The sequence below is a fragment of the Xyrauchen texanus genome, chromosome 2, assembly GCF_025860055.1.
Source record: "Xyrauchen texanus isolate HMW12.3.18 chromosome 2, RBS_HiC_50CHRs, whole genome shotgun sequence".
Lineage (NCBI taxonomy): Eukaryota > Metazoa > Chordata > Actinopteri > Cypriniformes > Catostomidae > Xyrauchen > Xyrauchen texanus.
The window spans coordinates 53,448,752-53,473,229 of NC_068277.1; the positions used below are offsets into that span (position 1 = coordinate 53,448,752).

The window sequence follows — 24,478 nt, forward strand, 5'->3', positions numbered from 1 at the left end:
TATGCTTTCACTTTTATACTCTTCTTCCTTTACAGTTTGACCCTTTTAATTAATTCTACTGTTTATATCATCAGTTATGAACTGCTTGAATTTGTGTATTTAGGGGCAGTAATGGTTGTCTGTGATTTCCAAAGCTTTTGAGATGTTCCTCCATTCTGTTTGTGTGTATCTTGGTTTAGTGGGGATCAGTTCAGCCTTTGATATTACTGTTAACGCAAGGTATGACCTTAATATCTCTCTCTCTCTCTCTCTCTAGGAGCTACATTTGATGTAGCAATGCGTTTTCTGTGGGAGTGTCCATGGAAGAGACTCCAAGAGCTTAGAGCTCTGATACCCAACATCCCATTTCAAATGCTTCTACGTGGAGCCAATGCTGTTGGATACACCAACTACCCCGATAATGCTGTGTTCAAGTGAGACACATGCACACCCACACACATACTTTAACAATGCATTTACTGAGCTATTGAGAATTAGAGCTGATATTGTGTCAGCGCTAAATACAGTTGCTGTGCTTTTACATATGTTTTTCTTTATATTAGTTTGAGTATTAAACTATTACTTAATAATCTGTTTGTAACTTATCTGCACGTTGACACAGTCACTAAGATTTTCTTTTAGTTTCATAAGTGTTTAATTCCAAATGCAAAGTTTGCTCACAGCATATCAAATGATTAAGTTCAGGCATGCCACTCTAAATGGCATAAGCTGATATGTTCTTTAAACTAGTTTTCTGTTAGCCAATCAGCTCACTCACATGTGATATGTCAAGCCAATCGACTCACACGGTGTAATCTGATAGGTCCTTTGATGTGTAATCGGGTAGCCAATCAACTTGTCAAACATTTCAATTTGCTCAGACTGCAGCATGTTGCAAGAGTTTTCTAATAACCACCTTGCAATGCCAAAACAACCATCCAGGGGTGTGTTTCCCAAAAGCATTTTTTTCAACGATTTGGTGTCTCCCAAAAATGTAGTTCCAACAAACATTCGCAAACAACAAGTTGTCTGGTTAGAACTACAGTTCTTCATCTGTGGTTAGAAGCATAGTTCCTTGTTAGTTTGCTTTGTGGACATCAATTGACTCCATATTAATCTTTAATTCTGTCCAGAAGAATTTGACAGTGTTTACATGCACTTAAGAAAATGACTTAAACTCTGGGGTTTTGCTGAAAGCAGCATTCTGAAACATTCGTAAACGTGAATGGGATTAAAGGCTGTTAATAGAATTGCTGTAACACACGGCTGACGTGTCCAGGAAAAATATTGATGATGATTAGCCTATGTGGGAGAGTGGTGTGCCGTCAAATTTTTTTGTCGTAAAAAGTGTGCCATGGCAGAAAAAAGTTGGGAAACACTGGAATACTCCATGCCATGTCACAGCCATCCCTGTGTCTGCTCCATGCCATGTCACAGACACGCCTGAGTCTGCTCCATGCTCTGTCACAGCCACGCCTCAGTCTAATCCATGCCATATCACAACCACGTCTGATTCTGCTCCATGCCATATCACAAACACGCCTGAGTCTACTCCATGCTATGTCACAGCCACACCTGTTTCTGCTCCATACCATGTCACAGCCACGCCTCAGTCTAATCCATGCCATATTACAACCACGCCTGAGTCTACTCCATGCTATGTCACAGCCACACCTGAGTCTGCTCCATACCATGTCACAGCCAAGCTTTAGTCTGCTCCCTGCCATGTCACAGGCTCACCTCTGTTCACGAGCCAATGCCCACGCCAGCCATGGCCAACAAGCCAACGGCCACACCTGCACAGGTAAACGTTAATAGAAAGTACTGTAACACACATGGCTGATGTGTCCAGGAAAAATATTGATGATGGTTAGCCTATGTGGGATAGTGGTGTGCCGTAAAATGTTTTAGTCGTAAAAACATTGTGTGCCAGCGTTGCAAGCCTCGTCCATCCCAGAGCCAGCTCTCACTGGGCTATTAGACCTGGAGTTGGTTCCCCCCTTGTGCCCACCCTGAGTTCTCCTGATCAGTCGGTTCCCCCTAAGTCAGCGGCTCGACCATCACATGCCCCCTGTGACACCTCAGACAAGCAGAACTTCCGACCTTCCGACTCCACCTAGACCCTCCGAGCCCTGGACTCCACCTTCGCCCTTCAATCCCTCGACATCACCTTGATTCTATGGTCCCTCTGCACCACAGCGGTCCTCCAGCCTATCGGCTTCACCAGGGTTCCTCGTCCCTCCAGCTCCTCCTTGGTCTGTTGGTCACCTGGCTCCGCCTTTGCTCTCTGATCTTCAGGCTGTGACTTGTCTCTCCGATCCTTTGGCTCCACTGGGGACCTTCATCCCTATGGCTCCGCCTTGGTCCTCAGCCCCACCGTCTCTGCCTCAGTCTTCCAGTACCCCAGCTCCCCCTTGGTCCTCCGAGCTTCCGACTCCACCCTGGCCCTTCAAGCCTTTGGCAACTCTCCAGGTTCCAAGTTCTCCTGTTTCACCCATGGAGCCTCTCACGGCTCCACGTTCCATGGATCCACCTTTCACGGCTTCGCCTGCCTTCGTCGAGCCTCCCTCAGCTCTGTACCCCCTAGATCTCTGCCTCCACGTCTTGTCTCACCAGCCTATGCCTCAAGAACCCCCCTGTTACTGCAGTTTCGGGAAACTGTCATGACCAGTTAGTTAATTTCTCCAAGGATGCATCATATTATAGTGGTTTAGCAGTAAGTTACGTAGTTGTATGGGAAATGCACCCCAGAACACCCTAGCATTTATATAAAAACACCCTTAAAGCAGTCAGATCTCCTTAGCAACTGCATTGCAAAACCATTTGAACCACCCACAAAACCCTAACATCGTGGTGGCATGTTCTTCAAAAAATTGAAAACTAGTTTTATCTTACAATTTCTACACCCCAAAATAAAATAACTTCTGTCTCCAACTCATGGAAATCAATTAATATTCTGACAAATATCACAGCAAAATTTCTCAATGGAAACTCTTGGCTGTGATTGACTGTGCATTTCAATGACTTTTATGCTCAGTTCTGAAAACTCAACCTGTATTTTCATTTATCTTCACTCTCTCTCTCTCTTTATAGATTCTGCGAGGTGGCCAAAGAGAATGGCATGGATATCTTCCGTGTTTTTGACTCCCTGAATTACATTCCCAACATGCTTTTGGGTATGGAAGCAGCAGGCTCAGCAGGGGGCGTGGTGGAGGCTGCCATTTCTTACACTGGGGATGTATCTGACCCATTAAGACAAAAATACTCACTGGAGTATTATCTGGAGCTGGCAAATGAGTTGGTCAAAGCTGGAACACACATATTGGCCATTAAGGTAGATTACATGTACACATAATACATAATGGTTTGACAAACACACACAAGGGTGTAGAGGAGAAGGATTTGCTGATGTAACCACTGATTTAGTTTCAGGATTGTATTTTCAGCTGTTTGGTAGTCACCCAAGAGTGTAATGACTGAAGACATTGACAGCAATACTTATTCTCTCTCCATGTTATTGCAGTTATTTATCTTTCTGCGTTGAGCAGCTGTAATGATAAAGTAATCATCATCAACATGATTTTATTTTCTGTGGGGTTCACTGAGTGGTTAAAACAGCTCTCTTCTGTTCCCTATTTAGGATATGGCTGGCCTGCTAAAGCCTGAAGCCAGCCGCTTACTTATCGGAGCATTGCGGGACCGTTTCCCAGATGTCCCCATCCATGTTCACACTCATGACACAGCGGGTGCAGGTGTGGCAGCTATGCTAGCCTGTGCGGAAGCAGGTGCTGATATAGTAGACATAGCGGTAGACTCAATGGCCGGCATGACCTCACAACCGAGTATGGGTGCCATCGTAGCGTGCACCAAAGGAAGCAAACTTGATACTGGTGAGTAGAAAAGAAACTTAGACAAGGCCCGAAACAAAGTGCGTGAGGGCAAATGCTTCGAGTTATATAAGCTCGACTTCACATGCCATTGCATTCCGAAATGGCCACTATATTGTGCATTAGATTAAACTATCTTCTATGGTCAGTTTTGCCTTTCAGGTCAACTACTGTCAAGGTGGAGCAATATTTTAAAGAGAATCTTGTTGAGCAAGTTATTTAAAGTTCATATGTTTATAGCTAGCTACCTACCTAAATAATAACACATCCTGTTTAAAGACATAGCCATTTGACGGTAACTCTATTGAGATTTGTTACTGCCACAGTAATGCTAGAGCACAATAAATACGTGTACAGATGAAACATACACTTGCAATCGCGTCTGCGTACCTGCATAGAGAATAAGAGTTAATCATTTAGGTAAGTACATGTTCACTGTAATTCAGCAGGCTGCACACGATCAGTTTAACTTTAAGTTACAGTAAGGTTCATTTGATTAATGTCGTCTAATTAGTCAAGTCACTAAGCTCATTAATCAAGGGACACTGCAGGGGGCTGTCGTCATATATCAATACAGGGGTAAAAAGAAGTTTGAAACAGCCAAGCACCCGGTATACCGTTTTCGAACATTCGGCTGTGGGTGGCATTTAGAAGAGCATGCAAATATGAGGACACTCAAGACTACATGTAAAACTTCTGACATTAAAATGTGATATCAATGGCTTTATGCCTCACTCTGTGCCTCATCACATGAGATCAGTAAAAGAAGCATTTTTAACCACTCAATGATTATTTTAAGTAATAAATATGCAGTAGTTCTGAATTACGCAGCCAAAAAAATTACCAATTACACTCTGTTATTTAAATTTATGATGGCACTGATACTACTGCAAAGATGGGCGTATAAAAGAGTGTTAATGAGCAAAATACAGACAAAATAATGATGATAAGAGAGGCATAACTTACTTTGAGCAGATGTGTATACAGAATCAGCTGTCAGCCTCAAAGTAGGTGGAGCTTCAGGTCACACCTACTGATGACATCGAACAATGGCAGTAAGAAGGTGTTTAGCAGCTGTTAAGAATTTGGCATCGGCGAGCTGTCACGGACCATCGAAACAAACACAGAAACACCTTCTTTTTGGCCAGATTTTGTTCTAAATGACATCACACCCATTCATTCTTCAATTTAATATTAAGTATATGTGAGCCTTTTATGGTGTTTAGGGTGGGTTCTATGTGGTTGCTTATTTGACCAAGTCTTGATATTCTTAGGAATTTCTTTTCCCTAGATATTTGTTGCCCCTTTTTAGTATAAGTCTATCTGATTATTTTGCCCATTTCATTGTCAGCCAAGCAAAAATCATAATTGCAGTTGCTTAGAAAAAGCTTACCTTTAATTAACAAGCTGCATGCTTGAGATATATTTAATGCCCATAGCATAAACAGTGCAGAATTATGAATACTCTCTAATGGACACATTGGAGAAAGATTCAGTTTTAGATGCAAAATTTGTTATTGTTTTTATTTTTTTGTAGTAGCTATTTGCCCTATGTGTAAATAGCACCTGCCACACAGCACTGCTATTTGCACTCCAATAGTCTGTTGTAAACGCAGAAATTGAAGACAAACTGCACCTCTAGTGTTGCTGCAGTGGAGTGGGGTAAGAAACCATAGTTTTAATGCAATTAACAATGGTGTTACTACAGTATTATGGTGTTAATAACTATGTATAATTTTATGGATACTATGATTTTACTACAAAATATCATGATGATACAATGGTAAAACCATCTTTAATTTTTGTAAGGAAAGTTAGGATTAGATTAGGTGTAGGGGTTGGTGTAGGGTATCTGTAGGACTTAAAATTAACACGATAAACATGCTGCAATAATGCCCCTATACTCTATGTTAGTTTTTAATTAGGGGTGCAATGGGGTTGCAAAGAGCATCCAACACTATTTGCTTTTAGTGCAAAAGGTGCCTTTTGTGGCTATTAACACTTAGCACTAGCACTTGCAAATAGCCTCTGCCTTTTTTCTTTTTTTGCTCGCCAGACTTTTGATATGACACGTAAGTGTTATGCAACTAAAAACTGAAAAAGATATTAAGTAAACCTGGAAACTCTTCACACCTAATTTTTAGCTTTTTTAAATCATTTTATTCACATTTTAGCTATTTAGAAATGTACAGATTCCACATTCTATGGATGTAAATGATGTCATGAAATCGACATGTATAATAATGAAACAAGCTGTCACTGTTTTTCAGTGTTTTTCAATGTTTTCACATTTTTAACACAAAATATTCAGAAAGTTTGAATCTAAAATTTATAATAGAATTCCGCATAAAATATTTGTGGCTGGGCCAAACAATGTAGGTGTAATGAACTGAGAAAGTGGGAGAAGGCAGAAGGGTGATTGGGATCCAAATGCAGTTTATTGAGTAGGAACACGAAAACAAACAAACGCTGGAACAAATAAAAAGTCCATGATGGGAAAATATAGGCTAAGTGCTGGGTAAGACACAGGAAGGGGTGCAGGCAGACAACTTCCACAAAGGGGAGGGTAGTCCTCGAACGGGCGACACAACAGGGAGAACACGAACGGCTGGAGGCTGCAGGGAACAAGAACAAAGGGCATACAGAGCATGGACAAATACGAGAATGAGCATAGAAGGTAACCATGAAACACGAAACGTTAACGCACGACAAAGGGAAGGGAAAACAGCGGGGTTTAAATAACGAGACACGTTGATGACAAAATGACGGACAGGTGCGGACAATAACACAGTGACGGGGCCGGAAAAGACGGGAAGAAGGGAAGTGTAGTTTTTCACAGAGACAGTGAAACATGAGCGGACAACAAGGAAGACATGACAGGAAGCGTGAGCGGTAAGACAGAAAACACGGAGCGGACAACAAGGGAGCGTGACACGGAACGTGATAAGAGAAAACGGACAACACGGGATCGTAACAGTAGGAGCTGTTTTTGTAAAATTCTTCAATGTAGTTTTGGTTGAAGTTAAACCATTTCATAATGTATGATCGCCTGTTTAAATGTTTACATCTTTACTATGGCTGTGATTTAACGTGTTATTTCAGTGTGACTAATTAAAAAAAAAATAACGTCGCAATTAATTGAAAGCAATTAATCATGTTCCTGGACCATAATAAGGAATATTCCTACCATCTGAGCAATTAAAGCATGAAGTACCTCCTGTTTTCTCCAGGGAGCAGTAAATGAAACTCCAGCTGTATAAGCAACGTGTGGAAAAATACAAACATAAATTGCACATAATAGGGGATATAATACAGATAACAAATATTTGATTACATTATTTTTTCTTAAAGAACACATTTTCATTGTTTACATCACAAAAATTAAATCAACCAAATTACTTTTTTCAAAAGAAGAGACGTTTTGGTCGACTTCAGCTGATCACTGTGATAATAGCGTTATCATTTTATTTTTTTTTAAATCTACACTGGCGGCCAAATGTTTGGACTAATGTACAGATTTTCCACTGTCTGTGTTTCTTTGCCCGCTCTAACCTTTTCTTTTTGTTTTTCTGTTTCAAAAGTGGCTTTTTCTTTGCAATTCTTCCCATAAGGCCTGCCCCACTGAGTCTTCTCTTTACTGTTGAACATGAAACTGATGTTGAGCGGGTAGAATTCAATGAAGCTGTCAGCTGAAGACATGTGACGCATCTATTTCTCAAACTAGAGACTCCGATGTACTTATCCTCTTGTTTAGTTGTTCACCTGGCCTTCAACATCCCTTTCTGTCCTTGTTAGGGCCAGTTGTCCTTTGTCTTTGAAGACTGTAGTGTACACCTTAGTATGAAATCTTCAGTTTTTTTTGGGCAATTTCAATTAATTCCTCAGAACAATGATTGACTGACTTACTAGAGAAAGTTTCATTTTTGCCATTTTTGACCTAATATTGACCTTAAGTATATTGCATACTGTGGCAATTCAAAAACAAACATAAAGACAATGTTAAGCATCATTTAACAAACCAATTTAGCATGATTACTCAAGGATAAGGTGTTGGAATGATGGCTGCTGAAAATGGGGACTGTCTAGATTTGATCAAAAATAACTTTTTTCAAATAGTGATTGTGTTGTTTATTTTACATCAGTAATATCCTGACTATACTTTGTGATCAGTTTAATGCCACTTTGGTGAATTAAAGTACCAATTTCCTTCGAAACAGCAAAATCTGTACATTATTCCAAACTTTTGGCCACCAGTGTATATACAATAGAATAGAATCAGAATCCTTTATTTAATTTTGGTCACACATTATACACAAAGTTTTTTGCATATATACCGTGAAATTTATTAGTTTTCACATATCCCAGCTAAGCTGGGGTCAGAGTGCAGGGTCAGCCATGATACGGCGCCCCTGGGCAGATAGGATTAAGGGCCTTGCTCAAGGGCCCAACAGTGGCATCTTGGTGGTGCTGGGGCTTGAACCCCCAACCTTCTGGTCAGTAACCCAGAGCCTCAGCCACTGAGCCACTCATATAAATTGACATCGGGTTTGATTGACATTGACAAACCACACTTACCGACAATAGACAGCATAAGATGTGAACACGTTCTTGCGTTCAAACACGGCTTGATGAAGCACAAATCTGATTGCATGGATCTCAAGACGTGTTTTTCTAAATTTCAAACTGCATTTCACTTGACAAAGCGGCTTTAATATGGTATCTTTATGACACGACCCAACTAAAGTGAGATGCTCCAAAAGCATCTGTCTGACATAGGAGTACATTAATGTGTCCTTAGAAAAGATCTTATAATAAATCTCGGACCAACTGACGTATTAATTTGTGAAATTGAGGACTGTGAACTGTAGGCCATTGATTGGCTTATGTTCAATAATATGTAAATAAACAATATATTGAATTCTAGTGCCAATATTTGTATTGTTTTATCAATGCTTTACTCGTCTGCCACATTAATGTAATGCATTTTAATTATCTGGTTTCTGCTACCTGTTAGTGTAAAGTGAACAGCAAAACATAAAGGTAAACATTGTGTTTGTGAGTACATATTTAATTTATTAGCACAGTTGTTGAGGTAATTGTTCACCAAAGACCTTTAGTCTAAAAATAAACTCATTCCCCCTCATCTCTCTTCTCTTACTATCACTTACTTTCTCACAAGAGTATTGTGCTTGTTAATTGACGGAGTGGTGGTGGTGTAGTGGGCTAAAGCACATAACTGTTAATTAGAAGGTCGCTGGTTCGATCCCCACAACCACCACCATTGTGTCCTTGAGCAAGTCACTTAGCTCCAGTAATAAGTGCACTGTAAGTTGCTTTGGATAAAAGGATCTGCCAAATGCATAAATGTTAATAAAATTTAGTTGCCACTGAAGCACGCTCGCACAGGTAAAGATTTAGCTCACTGTAACTTTGCACGAGCTTGGGCTGTTTGTTATTAATGTATTAATAATAGCAGGTCTTGCAATCATACATTCATCTCTCTCACTCTCTCTCTCTCTCTCTCTCTCTCTCTCTCTCTCTCTCTCTCTTTCTCTTTCTCACTCTCCTTTCTTTTATTGTTTTTAATATTTTCTCTGTCTGGATTGCCCCTTCCAGCTGGCCTACCATTGATTTGTTTTCTGACAGCACTCCATATCTGGTGTTTGCTATTTCCACATTCCCTATTCTCTCTCTTTCCCTCCTCTTCCATGTCTTTTCTCTCTTCAGTTCTAGCCTACTTTATCTTTCTCATGGTCTCTCCTGGCCCTTCTCTCTTTGAAGACTCTGCTGCTCATTTCTTTCTTTCTTATCTTTTCCGTTTATTTCCTGCTTTCGCCCATCCTCCTTCGCCTACACTCATCTGTTCCTATTTGTGTGTTCAATGCATTTCTTTCTGTCAATTTACAGCTTTTTCTTCTCCTTTCCATGTTTTTCCAGTCTTCAAGCTTCCCCTTCCACTAACACTTTTCCTGCCGTATGCCATCTGTCACTTATTCTCTCCATATCTCGATTCTCAGAAGAAAGAAAGGTTTGGAGCCTTTATGTTCACTTTTAAAAGGCTTTCCGCTTTGTATTAAGTCTTTTTTCTCTCTCTCTTTCTCTTACACACATACACATATTTTTTCTATTTGATCAAAGTTCTAGTTATTGAAGACTCTATTTATGTTACACTAAAATTCAACATAATAAGACACACTGTTCTGACCTCAGAGCTCTACAGAAAAAATTCAAAACTTGGCTTAGCTTTGTTCATTTTAGCACACCTTTAATTTTGTAGTCCTATATATATATTATACAGTATATACAGTATAATATATGAATATATAATATAAAATAGTTTTTTGATTTAAGTCTAAATGTGAAAATGTGCTCTTGCCTGGGTGCAGTGCAGCTGTTTTTACAGATGTGGACAGTGTCCACATGGTGCTCAGCCAGGTACCATGCACATGGTACCAACATCAAATGATGTTGAAGTGCATTACAATCACATGCGCATTGTCGTCAAGCACACGTTCTGCATGTCTAAGAGATGATACAGGTCAAAGTGATGCTGTTCAGTCCTGGCAGGGTGGGTCAAATATGGTGTTTTGCGGCATTCTCGTCTATACTGTGCTCAGAATCGGACTCATGTTTGTGCCGTGGCCTGATCTGCATAATTACTTTAGTGAATCGGGCGATAAACGAGCACACTTAGCATCTGCAAAGAAATGTTGCTTTTAGCAGCCACAGATCATTCTTGGTGAATTTGCCAAAGTGAGTTTAATATTTTAGTAGTGGTGCTTTTAAAGGGATGAATTGAGAGATGGAACTTTTTGGAATGTTTACGCATGCTGACAGTGCCCAGTGTATTTGTCTGTAGTTACTATTTGTCTGTAGTTACTATCAGCATGTTAAACTTTGAGAAGTTGCGTCTTAAATCATCCTCATTATTTAAAGCATTGCTTGTGTACAAATATACCACATTCAACAAAAAAATTCAATTTTAGTCATTATCTGACTTTAAATTGCCTGCTGTAAGCAATGCTCCCATTATTATGCATTGCTGTATGCGTTTCCCTGCTGAGCCTGATTGGGCCGACACTGCAGAGAGTGAGAGAATTCTGCTATTTACTTATTCTTATAGCGCTGAAATGGCTGGGGCGGCTGTGGATGCAGATATAGCCACAGAGAGTGATTGAAACAATCCAGAGTACGAGGGCGGCCTCAACTCATTTGTTGTGTGATCTCAAATGGGGAATGTTTAAACTATGGTGTACAGACATGTTGATCCATACTTCTGTTTGGTGGCAGACGTGCTGTGTATACTGCAGAATCTTTTACATATGGGCATAGCCTTTTCTGTGGTTAAAGTCTATTTTGGCTGCTATATCGGCATGTCAAGTGGCCATTGACTCTGTTCCTATGAGCCAGCACCCACTTGTTTGTCATTTTATAAGACGTGCTCAGAAGTTACTCCCAGTATCTATACCGGTGGTTCCACCTTGGGATCAGTTTGTGGTCCTGAATGCCCTGTCTCAGTCCCCTTTTGGGTAACTGCTAGAGAGTGCCACGTTAAAGCTGCTCTCTTTAAATACAGCTTTGTTACTTGCTTTAATGACAGCTAAGCAAGTGAGTGAATTGCATGCTCTATTGTTTTTTTACTCTCCACCTTTTTCCTCGGCAAAGGAAGAGTGAATGCATTGTCTGTGCCCGGTTCATGCTCTGCGAAGGTATGTGCAGAAGACGAGGGCTTGATGAGAGAGTAATCACCTTTTTATTTCATGATCTGACTCTCATAAGGGTAAACCTATATATCTCTAGTGCCTCTCTCATTGGGTGCTGGACGTGAATGTGCTATGTTTCAATAGCTCTAATCTGCAGCCTCCATAGGAGTTACAAGCCCTCTCCACTAGGGGTATACATCTCTGGAGCGCTGTTCAAGGGCGTTTCAGTTTGTGAAATTTGGGCTGCAGCGAGCATGTGCTCTCTGCACACATTTCTTAGGTGTTATAGACTGGATGTCACAGAGCCTTCAGTGGCTCACTATGTCCTTTATGAGAGAATCCAGTGTACTGTACAGTAAGCAATCCATATAACAATAAAAGTGTGGGTTACAGTAGCAGATTTATATCCTTCTGTTTCTGATATCATCTCTTGGATGCCAAGAAGTATGGATGCCAGAGGGAATGTTCTGCTTCAGCCAGCAAATCTGTAATACGGCTGTATTATATATTCCATAGTGAGATTCCAAACCAGAATTCTTATGCAAATTAGTGTTCTTATATTCTAATATATTTAATAGTATCTTATACATATCTTACATTTCTAAGAAACGCATCCATTAACACATTAAGTTGTAATATGATATGACTTTTTTGCCTCAGTGTTGTGGCATTATAAGAAAATCAGAATTAGCATAAAACCGTATAACTGGAATGTAATCTAGCCATCAAAAACACACACCGTGGCATCCCCAGTCCAGAATACAGATTGGTCAATATAGCATTCCGGCTGTGTTAAAATCCACAAATTAGTAACACTTAAAACCAGTTCACCATATCAGGGTGCAGCACCCATAGCGGCTCATCATTTTTGTTGCATAGCAACATTCTGTTATGTCAGCAACTACATCTTCTGGCAGAAGGATGACACAATCACATTTTCTTAATAAAATTATATATTCATGAAAATGAAAATAAAACTCTGCTGCGTGTTGTGTCTTAATAACCCCATTTAGCTGTGACTATGGTCACAATACAGTGCATCCAGAGAGTATTCAGAGTGCTTCACTTTTTCCACATTTTGTTATGTTACAGCTTTATTCCAAAACTGATTAAATTCTACAAACAATACTCCATAATGACAATGTGAAAGAAGTTTGTTTGAAATCTTTGCAAATTTATGAAAAATAAAAAATGAAAAAATGTACATAAGTATTCACAGCCTTTGCCATGACACTCAAATTTGAGCTTGGGTGCATCCTGTTTCCATTGATCATCCTTGAGATGTTTCTACAACTTGATTGGAGTCCACCTGTGTAAATTCAGTTGATTGGACATGATTTGGAAAGGCACACACCTGTCTATATAAGGTCCCACAGTTCACAGTGCATGTCAGAGCACAAACCAAGCCATGAAGTTCAAGGAATTGTCTGTAGACTTCCGAGACAGGATTGTATCAAGGCACAGATCTGGGGAAGGATACAGAAACATTTCTGCAGCATTGAATGTCCCAATGAGCACAGTGACCTCCATCATCCGTAAATGGAAGTTTGGAACGACCAGGACTCTTCCTAGAGCTGGCCGCCCGGCCAAACTGAGTGATCGGGGGAGGAGGGCATTAGTCAGGGAGGTGACCAAGAACCCGATGGTTACTCTGACAGAGCTCCAGCATTTCTCTGTGGAGAGAGGAGAACTTTCCAGAAGAACAACCATCTCTGCAGAAATCCACCAATCAGGCCTGTATGGTAGAGTGGCCAGACGGAAGCCACTCCTCAGTAAAAGGCACATGACAGCCTGTCTGGAGTTTGCCAAAAGGCACCTGAAGGATTCTCAGACCATGAGAAACAAAATTCTCTGGTCTGATGAAACAAAGATTGAACTCTTTGGCCAGAATGGCAAGCGTCATGTCAGGAGGAAACCAGGCACTGCTCATCACCTGGCCAATACCATCCCTACAGTGAAGCATGGTGGTGGCAGCATCATGCTGTGGGGATGTTTTTCAGCGGCAGGAACTGGGAGACTAGTCAGGATCGAGGGAAAGATGAATGCAGCAATGTACAGAGACATCCTTGATGAAAATCTGATCCAGAGCACTCTGGACCTCAAAATGGGGCGAAGGTTCATCTTCCAACAGGACAACAACCCTAAGATAACAAGATAACAAAGGAGTGGCTACGGGACAACTCTGTGAATGTCCTTGAGTGGTTCAGCCAGAGCCCTGACTTGAACCCAATTGAACATCTCTGGAGAGATCTGAAAATGGCTGTGCACCAACACTTCCCATCCAACCTGATGGAGCTTGAGAGGTCCTGCAAAGAAGAATGGGAGAAACTGCCCAAAAATAGGTGTGCCAAGCTTCATACACAAAAAGACTTGAGGCTGTAATTGGTGCCAAAGGTGCTTCAACAAATTATTGAGCAAAGGCTGTGAATACTTATGTACATGTGATTTTTTTTTTTGTTTTGTTTTTAATTTTTAATAAATTTGCAAAGATTTCAAACAAACTTCTTTCACAGGAAAATAATTAATTTAATCCCTTTTGGAATAAGGCTGTATAACAAAATGTGGAAAAAGTGAAGCAGTGTGAATACTTTCCGGATGCACTGTATAGCATGTACTTTTATGTACTTTATTAGTTTATTATTTTTAGCAATTTAATTTTAGCAATTTTCCACAGAATTCGCTTGCAGCAACTTTGATTTTTTTTTTATTTTGATTTGATTTGAAATCTTTATTTCGAACATGGAAAAGAAAGTATATAAAAATATAAAACAATGTTTAAAAACATAAGAGAAAGAAAAACAAAACAAATGAGCAGCAAAAAAATATATATACTTCTTTCCTGTTGACATACTTCTATTACATGTGTGAAAAGGAGTAGGAAGAAGTAAAACTTATATACTCCTACCCCCTTAATTCTTACAGTCATTCAATTTACAATTTTTATATTATTATTATCATATTGTTCTATACATCCATACACATATATATATATATATATATATATACACATACACATATACACATACATATGTATATATACATACACATACATACACATGCATACCCACATACACATCATTGTGACCACTGACAAGTATGTATTTCTCTAACCTCAATTTTGTACTTATTCAAGCAGCAAAAAAAGAAAGAAAAAAAAAACAACCAAAAATAACAAAGCAAACAAACAAAGAAAAACAACAAACAATGGAGCACTCCTACTTTCACTACAGTGCTTCTTGATACCTCTTGAAAATAATTTCTCTATACATTTTTTTAAATAGGAATATGTTTTAGCATTGCTTTAGTTGATCATTTAGTTTATTCCACAATTTAACCCCGCAAATTGATAAACAATCTTTTCCTTGTTGTTCTAAATCTATTATTCTTAAAATTTCCCCTTCCTCTTAAATTGTACTCTCCCTCCCTCTCAGAAAACATCTTTTGTATATTCCCAAGCAATAGGCTATTTCTTGCTTTGAACATGAATACTGCAATTTGGTATTCGATTAGATCTTGAATTTTTAACAATTTAGACTGCAAAAATAATACATTTGTGTGATCACGAAATCCAACGTTGTGAAAGATTCTCATGACTCTTTTTTGCATTATAACTAGTGGCTGTAGTGAATGTAGATAAATGCTTCCCCAAACCTCTACACAATAATTCAAATAAGGTAACAATAATGAACAGTACAAAATGCGAAGTGATTTAAGCTCCAGTATGTGCTTAGCTCTTGCTAGGACTGCAGTAGTTTTGGACAGTTTGGTTTTGATGTATTTTATGTGAAGCTTCCAGCAAATCTTCTCATCTATGATCACTCCAAGGAATTTATTTTCATGTACTCTTTCTATTTTAACACCCTCTATCTGTATCTGTGCTTGATGATTTGACTTACTAGTTCCGAATACCATAAATGTAGTTTTACTCAAATTTATTGATAACCTATTTATGTCAAACCATTGTTTTATTTTCTTGAATTCTGAAGTGATTAATTCCAAGAGTTGCTGTAAGCTGTCCCCTGAACCAAATATGTTTGTATCATCAGCAAATAATACAAAATTCAATACTTCAGATACTTTACAAATATCATTGATGTATAATAAAAACAACTTTGGTCCCAACACTGACCCCTGGGGGACACCACAAGTCATGCCCAGACATTCAGATGAATAATCTCCCATCTTCACAAATTGTTCTCTGTCTCTCAGATAACTACTTACCCAGTTTAGAACTACCCCCCGATCCCAATTCGTTCCAGTTTCCTGATTAATATTTCATGATTTATTGTATCAAATGCTTTTTTTAAATCAATGAATACCCCAACTGCATATTTCTTTTTGTCTGTGGAGTTTGTGATTTCTTCAATGAGTTCCGTTAGTGCTAGTGATGTTGAACTATTTTTTCTAAATCCATATTGGCTGTCAGTGAGTAGTTTATTTGTATCGATGAATATCTCTAATCTGTTGTTAAATAGTTTTTCTAAAATTTTTGAAAATTGTGGCAGTAGAGAGACAGGCCTGTAATTTGTGAAGTGGTGTTTATTTCCAGTTTTGTATAGAGGAATGACTTTTGCTATTTTCATTTTTGTTGGAAATTGACCGGTTAGAAATGATAAATTGCAGATAGTCGTTAGTAGTTTGGCGATCCCCTCTATTACTTTTTGTATAATTTTTATGTCTATTCCATCATGATCAGTGGATGGTTTGTTTTTGCATCCTTTAACAATATCTATTATTTCTTTTTCATCAACTGCTGTCAGAAATATTGAACTGGGATTTCTTTCTATTAAGTTATTATATCTACTTTCTAATGTTTGTGGAACTGGGATTTGTTTAGTTAAGTTTGGTCCCACGTTTGCAAAAAAATTATTGAAATCATTAACCACATCCTCCATATTATTGATATTTTTATCATTATCAATAAAGTAATGGGGATAAGTAGCCTGTCTAGTATTATTTTTAATAATATTATTTAAAATGTTCCACATACCTTTAATATTGTTTTTATTCTTATCTAATAGTTTTGTGTAATATTCTTTCTTACAAGTTCTCATAATACTGGTTAACTTATTCTTATATTTCTTATATTTATTTTCGGTCTCTATAGTTCTGTGTTTTATGAATTCTCTATAAAGTGTATTTTTCTTTTTACAGGCGTTTTGTAATCCTTGGAAATCCACGGTCTATCATTTTGTTTTTGTTTCCTATTATATATTTTAATTGGGCAATTTTTATCATATAATAATTTAAATATAGTTAACTTTAAAATGTTAGGTTGAATAGTGCTGTCATTTATAGCTGATGCTTTGAGTTCATCCCCTAAAAGTGTCCAGCAGCAGGTCTCTGTGACATTTTCTCTCTCATAGAAACACCCATGCACACACAAATACACACTCAATAATGCCTCTAGGCGGGTTTTAGAGGCATTTATCTGCTGTAGTGACATTGACATCACTTAATGGGTTTGTTACTATTGCAAGGTCGGAGTGATGCAAATGCAACGACAGTATAATCATAGCAGGGGGCTTAACACTGATGCCATATGATTGTGTTAATGTTTGCGTGCTTGTCTGTGTGGCCTGCAGACTGGAAAGATGGCTTTCATGGTATCAGGCTTAATTAAATCAACATTGATTACTACATTCTAGCTTTATGGCGCATTATTGATGGATTGATGGTGCTTTTTGAGAAGTGTCAGATTAGGACAGCAAAAGTGTCTGTCAATCAAATATCCTTAGCAAAAGAGAGACAGACTGTGCTGCCATCATTATCGCTTAATGGGATCTGAAAGGACAGGGTGATTAATTTACCTAAACTGATACTTACAGCATTTCTGCCTTTCCTCAGTTTCGAAGACAACTTACTAATTACTCTGAGCAGTCAGTGTCTTTTTAAACAGATTTTAAATTCAATAGTTTGGGAAAGTGTATTTTTAACTTCAAATCATAAAATGGATAGTTCTGGCTGTAACATCTCAAGTTGGAGACATGTTCTAAGCCATGGAAAATAATTGATACACAGTATGCACACCTGTAACCTAATTTAATTCTATATTTATGCAGAATTCTATATCAAGTTGCTGTGTTACTTGGCAACTGTAAATGGCCTACAGTTAGGCTAATGAACTATATTACTTGGAGGAAGAATTATTATTACTATTAATGAAAATGAACTGTGATGATGATTAGTTTAATGAAAGGCAGCACATCATTAATTATGTTATTGTTATATTTGCATACTTGGTTGTCATTGATCTTTTTTATGATGTCTTTTCTTCACTGCATGTGTTTAACCATTTAGTGCAACCCTCGCACTGCACAGTAACTGTGGTAATTGTTTTGTACAGCCAACTGTATTCAAGACTGCCATGACAAGGGTAGAGCAGCTAGGATGCAGCATTTCATTTTCACCACACCAAAGCCTAAATCTAAGCTTATCCCAAACTTGAACACTATCCTTTTGTTGATCTAAAAATTACTTTTGTAATGTAATGTAATTGGGTACATTAACTTTTTGGCTCACCAGCCATAGTGGTTAGTGGTATTCCAAAGTCACTAGCTGTCAGCATTTTTCACTAGCTAAAATCCCCCACCCCACAAAAGTGATAAAACTAATTGCAGACTAGCCGCATGCATTTGTTTTGGTCATTTTATTTGAACAAGAATGATATGAGTTCAGCAGGACACAAGCCTAATGATTAAAGATTCTATTTCCACAATATAGCACCTTAAAGTAGAAGGTTCTCAGTAGAATTCAAATGGGTCAGATACGTTTTGTGGTCTCAGCCGGCCACTGCAATATCGAGTAAAGCTTTACTCAATAATGCCAGTTTCTCTCTGCGCTGTCCCAGAGCTCTGGCTCTGGAGCATGCAGTTCGCATGAAATCACACTTCATTCTCCAGCACAGATGTGTGTGTAAGTTATGAGAGGCATATTTAGAGCTTATAATGCACTGAAAGCAGGATGAATACAATTAAGTTTGATTCGGCTGTGGCCACCCTCCAAAAGTCACCCGCCACTGCCGATTTCTACCCGAATTTGGTGGGTTGGCGGGTGTTAATGTCAAGCCCTGAGCGGATTGAATCAGTCAATATTAAATCATATCTTTGACTTGAATAAAACCAGTACATTTAAATGCTACCACATTAAGCACATTTTAAGTTATCTGGCACATTTTTACAGTGAACATTTTTATAATTGGCATACAAGCTATAAATTATTTTCCACACATTTGTCATCTGTATTTTGCAGGTGTTTCTTTGGACAAGGTCTTTGACTACAGTGAGTACTGGGAAGTGGCTCGTGGTCTGTATGCTCCCTTCGACTGCACTGCCACCATGAAATCTGGTAATGCAGATGTTTATGAAAATGAGATCCCAGGGGGCCAGTACACCAACCTTCACTTCCAGGCCCACAGCATGGGCCTCGGTAATAAGTTCAAAGAGGTGAAGAAAGCCTACATTGAAGCCAACAAACTGTTGGGAGATCTTATCAAAGTAAGACATCCAAATATCTCTTTCAATTTCTCTGTCCCTTTCTCCTCCTGCCATGCTCCACATATTGAAATGTGTTCTTGAAGGCCATTGAATAAAGTGACTTTTCTCTATTCTACTGGATTTGCTGTCATTTAAATTCCAAGTTTATAGTCACAGCCTAATCTGTTTAATTAAAATTTTTTATCTGTTCTGTTGTTTAAGACCTAACAAGTATTTTAAAATATAAACAAATTTGCTACAATCCTTATCCTAAATTTTGCATTTGGGCTATTACTGATTACATAATTACATTGCAAGGACACATCATTCTTTCCTGTGTAATTATTTTAATTCGAACAGATGCTAAAAAGATTTATTTGGAAACAAGAGACCTTAATTTTTGCAGACTCTTGATGGCCATTTCTTAGTCAGCATGCTGTAGGGTGGCAGAACATCAGCCCATCATCGCTTCAACTAATATAAGAACAACTTCTGCCACGTGTGTGTGTCTGTGTGTGTGTGTGTCTGTGTGTGTGTGAAGTCTGTGAAGGGTGTGATAGTGAGTGTTCTGGTTATCAGATTAGATGTCAGCCACATAGCCCATTACCTGCAGTCAATGTCACCTGCCAGTGCCAAGCTCTGCATTGCTGCCCCCGCCCCCTAAGGCCAAATTAACTAATCAAGTGAAATGTATCTGGCATACATCACTCGCTTCAGCCTTCCACTCAATGCAATCAATTATCAGTGTTCTCCTAACAAAAGTTCTGTTTACCTCCAGTGCATCTGCATGCCATTGTTATTCAATTCACACTCCTTGTCTGGTCTTTCTCTCATACAGTGTTTCCTGCACCAGTTTCCAGCATAATTAATTTTGTGTAGAAATTTTATCCAAATTCAATGAGATAAGAAAATATATCGCAAAATAATGGCAAGAAAAATATCTTTCTATTGACTTGTCTTCGCAGGCTACAGTTAAAAACACAGCGTCCGATTCGCGAGCAAATGACTTTTGAACGGTTTTTTTTATTTTTATTATTATTTTTATAATATATATATATATATATATAACATTCAAGCATTTTATCGTTTTTGTAATATCGGATCCACTGATAAATGATTCCATGTAGTAGTTGTTTTAAGAATTGCATGCAATACCGCCCTGTGGCACTGCGTGTGAGGGGAAACAATAATGTCCACATGTAAAGTAACTTGCTTTAGCAATGTATTGCTTGAATTAATAAACTTTTTTCATAGTAACTAGCTTAATGCTAAGAAACAGAGACAAACTCACATAGTGCAAGACAAAATTCCAAAGACATAATGTTCCTTTACATTAATTAAATCGAAAGAGCCTTGGGAGTGTGCATGTTGGAAATAAAACAGTTTAAATTAATAGTCTGTTGCCTATGCTCATTAGTCTTCTAAATTTGCCATTCACCACATTAATGCAAGCATATTCCAACAGAATGGTCACCGAATGAAGCCAGATAAGCTTTTAACAAAATACACTTGTTTTAAACTCCCTAATTATAATAACATTTATTCATTTACTATATAATGTTTATTTTACCATTAACCATCATCTACGTAATTACAGCTATGTGGACAGTAATTAATTATCTCTGCCACACCGTTTGAATGTACGTTTTGTGTAAAAGCATAGCAAATCATGGGGTCAACGTGTCACAATAAACAATATATGTGTCTAAAAATGGCAAAATAATGGGGGTTTTTGGCAGCTGCTATAAAAGACAGACGAAAACATTATTAGTAATTCTGGTAACATGCCATTTGATATGGATTCTGTAATTGTGAAAATGTATTTAGCAAACTAGTTGTCTTTAGCCCAATGAACAATTCATTAATCTTTTAAAGCTGTTGTTTAAAATAGACAATTGGATTTATGCAAAGCTGGTAGATACCCTTTAGAAATAAGTGTGGTTTTAATTACAAAAATAAGTATGGCAGGAAAGAGTGAAATTACACTATTTAAAAAGTGAATTTAACAAAACAGTTTAAGTTCCACAATTTTGTTATCATTGTATCAAAAACAGAAATAAAACAATAATTAAAAATTGGTTTTGCATATTGATATCGGTTTTAAAATGAAATCACTATCGTTCAATGTCTAAAAATCTTCAGTGAATGACTCAATGAATCAGTGAATCAGCCTTGTTTCCCAAAAAGCATCCTAAGCCTTAGGAGATCGTAGAATCCATCTTACGATTCATCTTAGTTTAGCGGCCCATATTCCAAAAGCATTGTAACTTGAAATATATGTATGAAACCAGTACGCATACTACCTGAGGGACAGAGAATGGGGAATAGAAAGAGTTAGAGAGGGTAGAGAGAGAGAGAGCTAAGGTCTAGGCCTGATGACCTTTAACTCAGTCACCCAAGAGCAGAACCAAGAGAGAAGAGCCAGAGAGAAGAGGGAGAGGAAGAGGAAAAAAGAGCCAGACCACAAGTTACAAGCATTTTTTTTATCCTTTCCTTGACCATGTGACTACAAACAGACCTGAAACATTTAAACTGACTAAACAGCAGACCACCTTTAACCCCCACTGTATTCAAGTTGCTACCATTTGCAGAGTCCCAATACACAAACACCTCAGTCAGTAGGCTGATAGATCCATAATTACAGATTTGAAATACATTTCTTTGTTAATGTTCAGTCCTACTTTTTTTTTTTATCCAGTTGGTTTGGATGATCTTGCTATGTATTGAGATCATGTGACTAAATTGTAGTATATTAGTCTTTGAAGTTTTTCCTATCTGTATACTCTTTCACATACTATTAGCACATTGAGAAGGTTTTGTGCAGGAGTCTGCAATGGACGTGATCCCCCAGGCGGAAGCAAAGCTGAACCGTGACCACCCACCAAACCCCTTCGAGATTGAGAAGGCCATTACTCAGCTGAGACCCGGGAAGTCACCTGGCAGCGATGGAATCCCAGCAGAAGTCTTCCAGCATGGCAGCAGCTTGGTGAAAACAAGACTAGAGAGCCTGTTCACTGCTTGCTGGGAAAGCGGCACCATCCCACGGGACCAAAGAGATGCAATTGTAATCCCCTTGTACAAGAACAAGGACGAGAAATCAGACTGCTCCAACTTCAGTAGCATCACATTACTCTCCATCACTGGAAAGATTTTAGCCCATGTCCTCCTGAACAGGCTCACTCCCATGCTTGCCGAGGGGAACACACCAGAAAGTCTGTGCAGCTTCCGTGCAAAATGGGGCACCATAGACATGATCTTCGTGTTGAGGAAGATAAAGGAGAAGAGCAAAGAGCAGAATATGGGCCTTTATGCCTCCTGCTTAGACCTGACCAAAGCTTTCGACACAGTGAGCCGTGAGGGTCTATGGAAAATCCTAATATGCCTTGGCTGCCCATCCAAGCTCCTCACCATCCTCTGCCAGCTCCATGAGGGTGGTAAGTTGTGGCAGGTCAGACTAGCCGGCTCCCTGTCAGACAGCTTCTCCATCTCCAGTGGGATAAAGCAGGGATGTGTACTCGTCCCATCACTATTCTCCATCTATCAACATAACAGATGGCGTCTATATCCGCTTCTGGACCGACGACAGCATCATCTGCAGCGTCTGCTTGCCGCAACGAAGACCCTCAAGCAGCTGGTCCAGGAACTCCTGTTTGCGGTTGACTGTGCCTTGTTTGCTTACACAAATCACCATCAATGGCACCAAACTCAATGCAGTGAAGCACTTCACGTACCTAGGCAGTGTCATGTCCAATGATACCACAGCCAGCAAGGACCTAGACATACGCCTATCCAAAGCCAACAGCTCCTTTGGGAACCTTGCTAATAGCATGTGACAAGACCACACTCTGCACCTCTCCACGAATCTAAAGGTATACAGAGCGGTTGGGGACACCCCCCTATAAGGAGCTGAGACATGTGTCTTGTACAGGAAGCAGGTGCGTCTGCTAGAATGCTTCCACCAACGCTGCCTACGCACCATCCTAAACATCAAATGGCAAGAGAACATCTCCAATGAGGAGGTGCTGGAGAAAGCATATTTTCCGAGCATCGAAGCCATGATATTGAAACACCAACAGCGATAGTTGGGGCATGTCGTAAGGATGGAGAGCTTGCGACTGCCAAAGGCTGTCTTCTTTGGCGAACTTAGTAAAGGAAAGCACAATTGAGGGGCCCCCAGAAAGCACTTTAAAGACCAGCTCAAGAAGCAGCTTTCTCTACTCGCCATCCATCATCACTTGTGTCACCAGGAAGAGAAAACAACAGAAAAGGCTGGCACAGCTGAATCAATGCAGATAGTCTCAAGTTTGAAGCCGACAGATGAGCAGCTGCTGAGAACAAGAGGAAAAGAAAGAAGGAGCTGGATGCCCTTCAGACATCACCAGCCTAGGGTTTCTCTTGTCTCAAGTGCGGAAAGGTCTGTGCCACACAGATTGGGCTACACAGTCACTTTCAAGCCTGCAAAAGATAGACATACCATCCTCCTCCTCCCCAAATCCTCGCAAGCGAGGAACAAGACAACAACAACAACAACAGTTACTGTAATCTAATTATATACTGTAATCTAATACATTTTAATAAAAAAGTAGTGTAATGCATTACATTTTAAATCATTGTAATCGGATTGTATTTACTGACTTTCAGTTAATTTTTTACATTATAGGGTTATGCTTATTTCTTATATACTGCAGTATTTATATAGAATACGAGTATTTGTGAATTAGAATTGTGAGGTGCTAGGAGCATGACTTGTGTGTGACAATGAACAAGAAAGAAATAAAGACATTATTTTGAATTTGTTGAGCGGAAAATATGTTAAAAATAACAAAAGTAAAGTAAATTGTAATGTGATTACTTTTTTCAATGAAGTAATTAGTAAGGTAATCTGATTACAATTTTTAGATAAATAATTAGTCATTTGTAGTGGATTACTATTTTTAAGTAATTTACCCAACATTGAACGAGAAGGTTCATGGTTATTTGTTGGGACTAGGGAATCAAGAACCTTTTGCAATGGATATGCATCAAACAACACTCAAAATAGCAGGGAATAAGCTTTGAGCTTTAATAGCACAACAGCTAGATTTTCAAATGATAAAATCACTCACATTAAAGTGAAACAAAAATCATTACACAATTCTGGATAATATTCTTAACCAACGAAAAATACGTAATTTAAGTGCTAAACCTGATATATGCTCTGCCTAGGCAGGTTCACATTTCTGTGAGGAAGCAAATGCTAGTATTGTCATGTGCATGGAGTTACATTGCTGTGGTTTAATAGCCTCTTTGGGATGCTTTAAATTTAAAATGGTCTAGCATTTAACTAAAAGGATTATTGTCTGCACACCAGAGCAAAAGGTAAATAAAAAAACAGTAGCTTTCTTTTTGACAAGGTGCCAGGTGAAAAACATGTGAAACAGTATAATAAAATTCA

At 38.8% G+C, this 24,478-nt stretch overlaps 1 protein-coding gene across 1 annotated transcript in view; it reads left to right on the top strand.

The window, feature by feature from the left end:
* Positions 1 to 24,478, top strand: part of pcxb (pyruvate carboxylase b) — a 299,005-nt gene that overhangs the window by 248,424 nt on the left and 26,103 nt on the right. The window contains exons 14-17 of the mRNA XM_052091332.1: positions 257 to 413; positions 3,073 to 3,313; positions 3,620 to 3,869; positions 18,821 to 19,065. Of these exons, the coding sequence (XP_051947292.1) occupies positions 257 to 413; positions 3,073 to 3,313; positions 3,620 to 3,869; positions 18,821 to 19,065 (893 nt within the window). The remainder of the gene's footprint in view (positions 1 to 256; positions 414 to 3,072; positions 3,314 to 3,619; positions 3,870 to 18,820; positions 19,066 to 24,478) is intronic.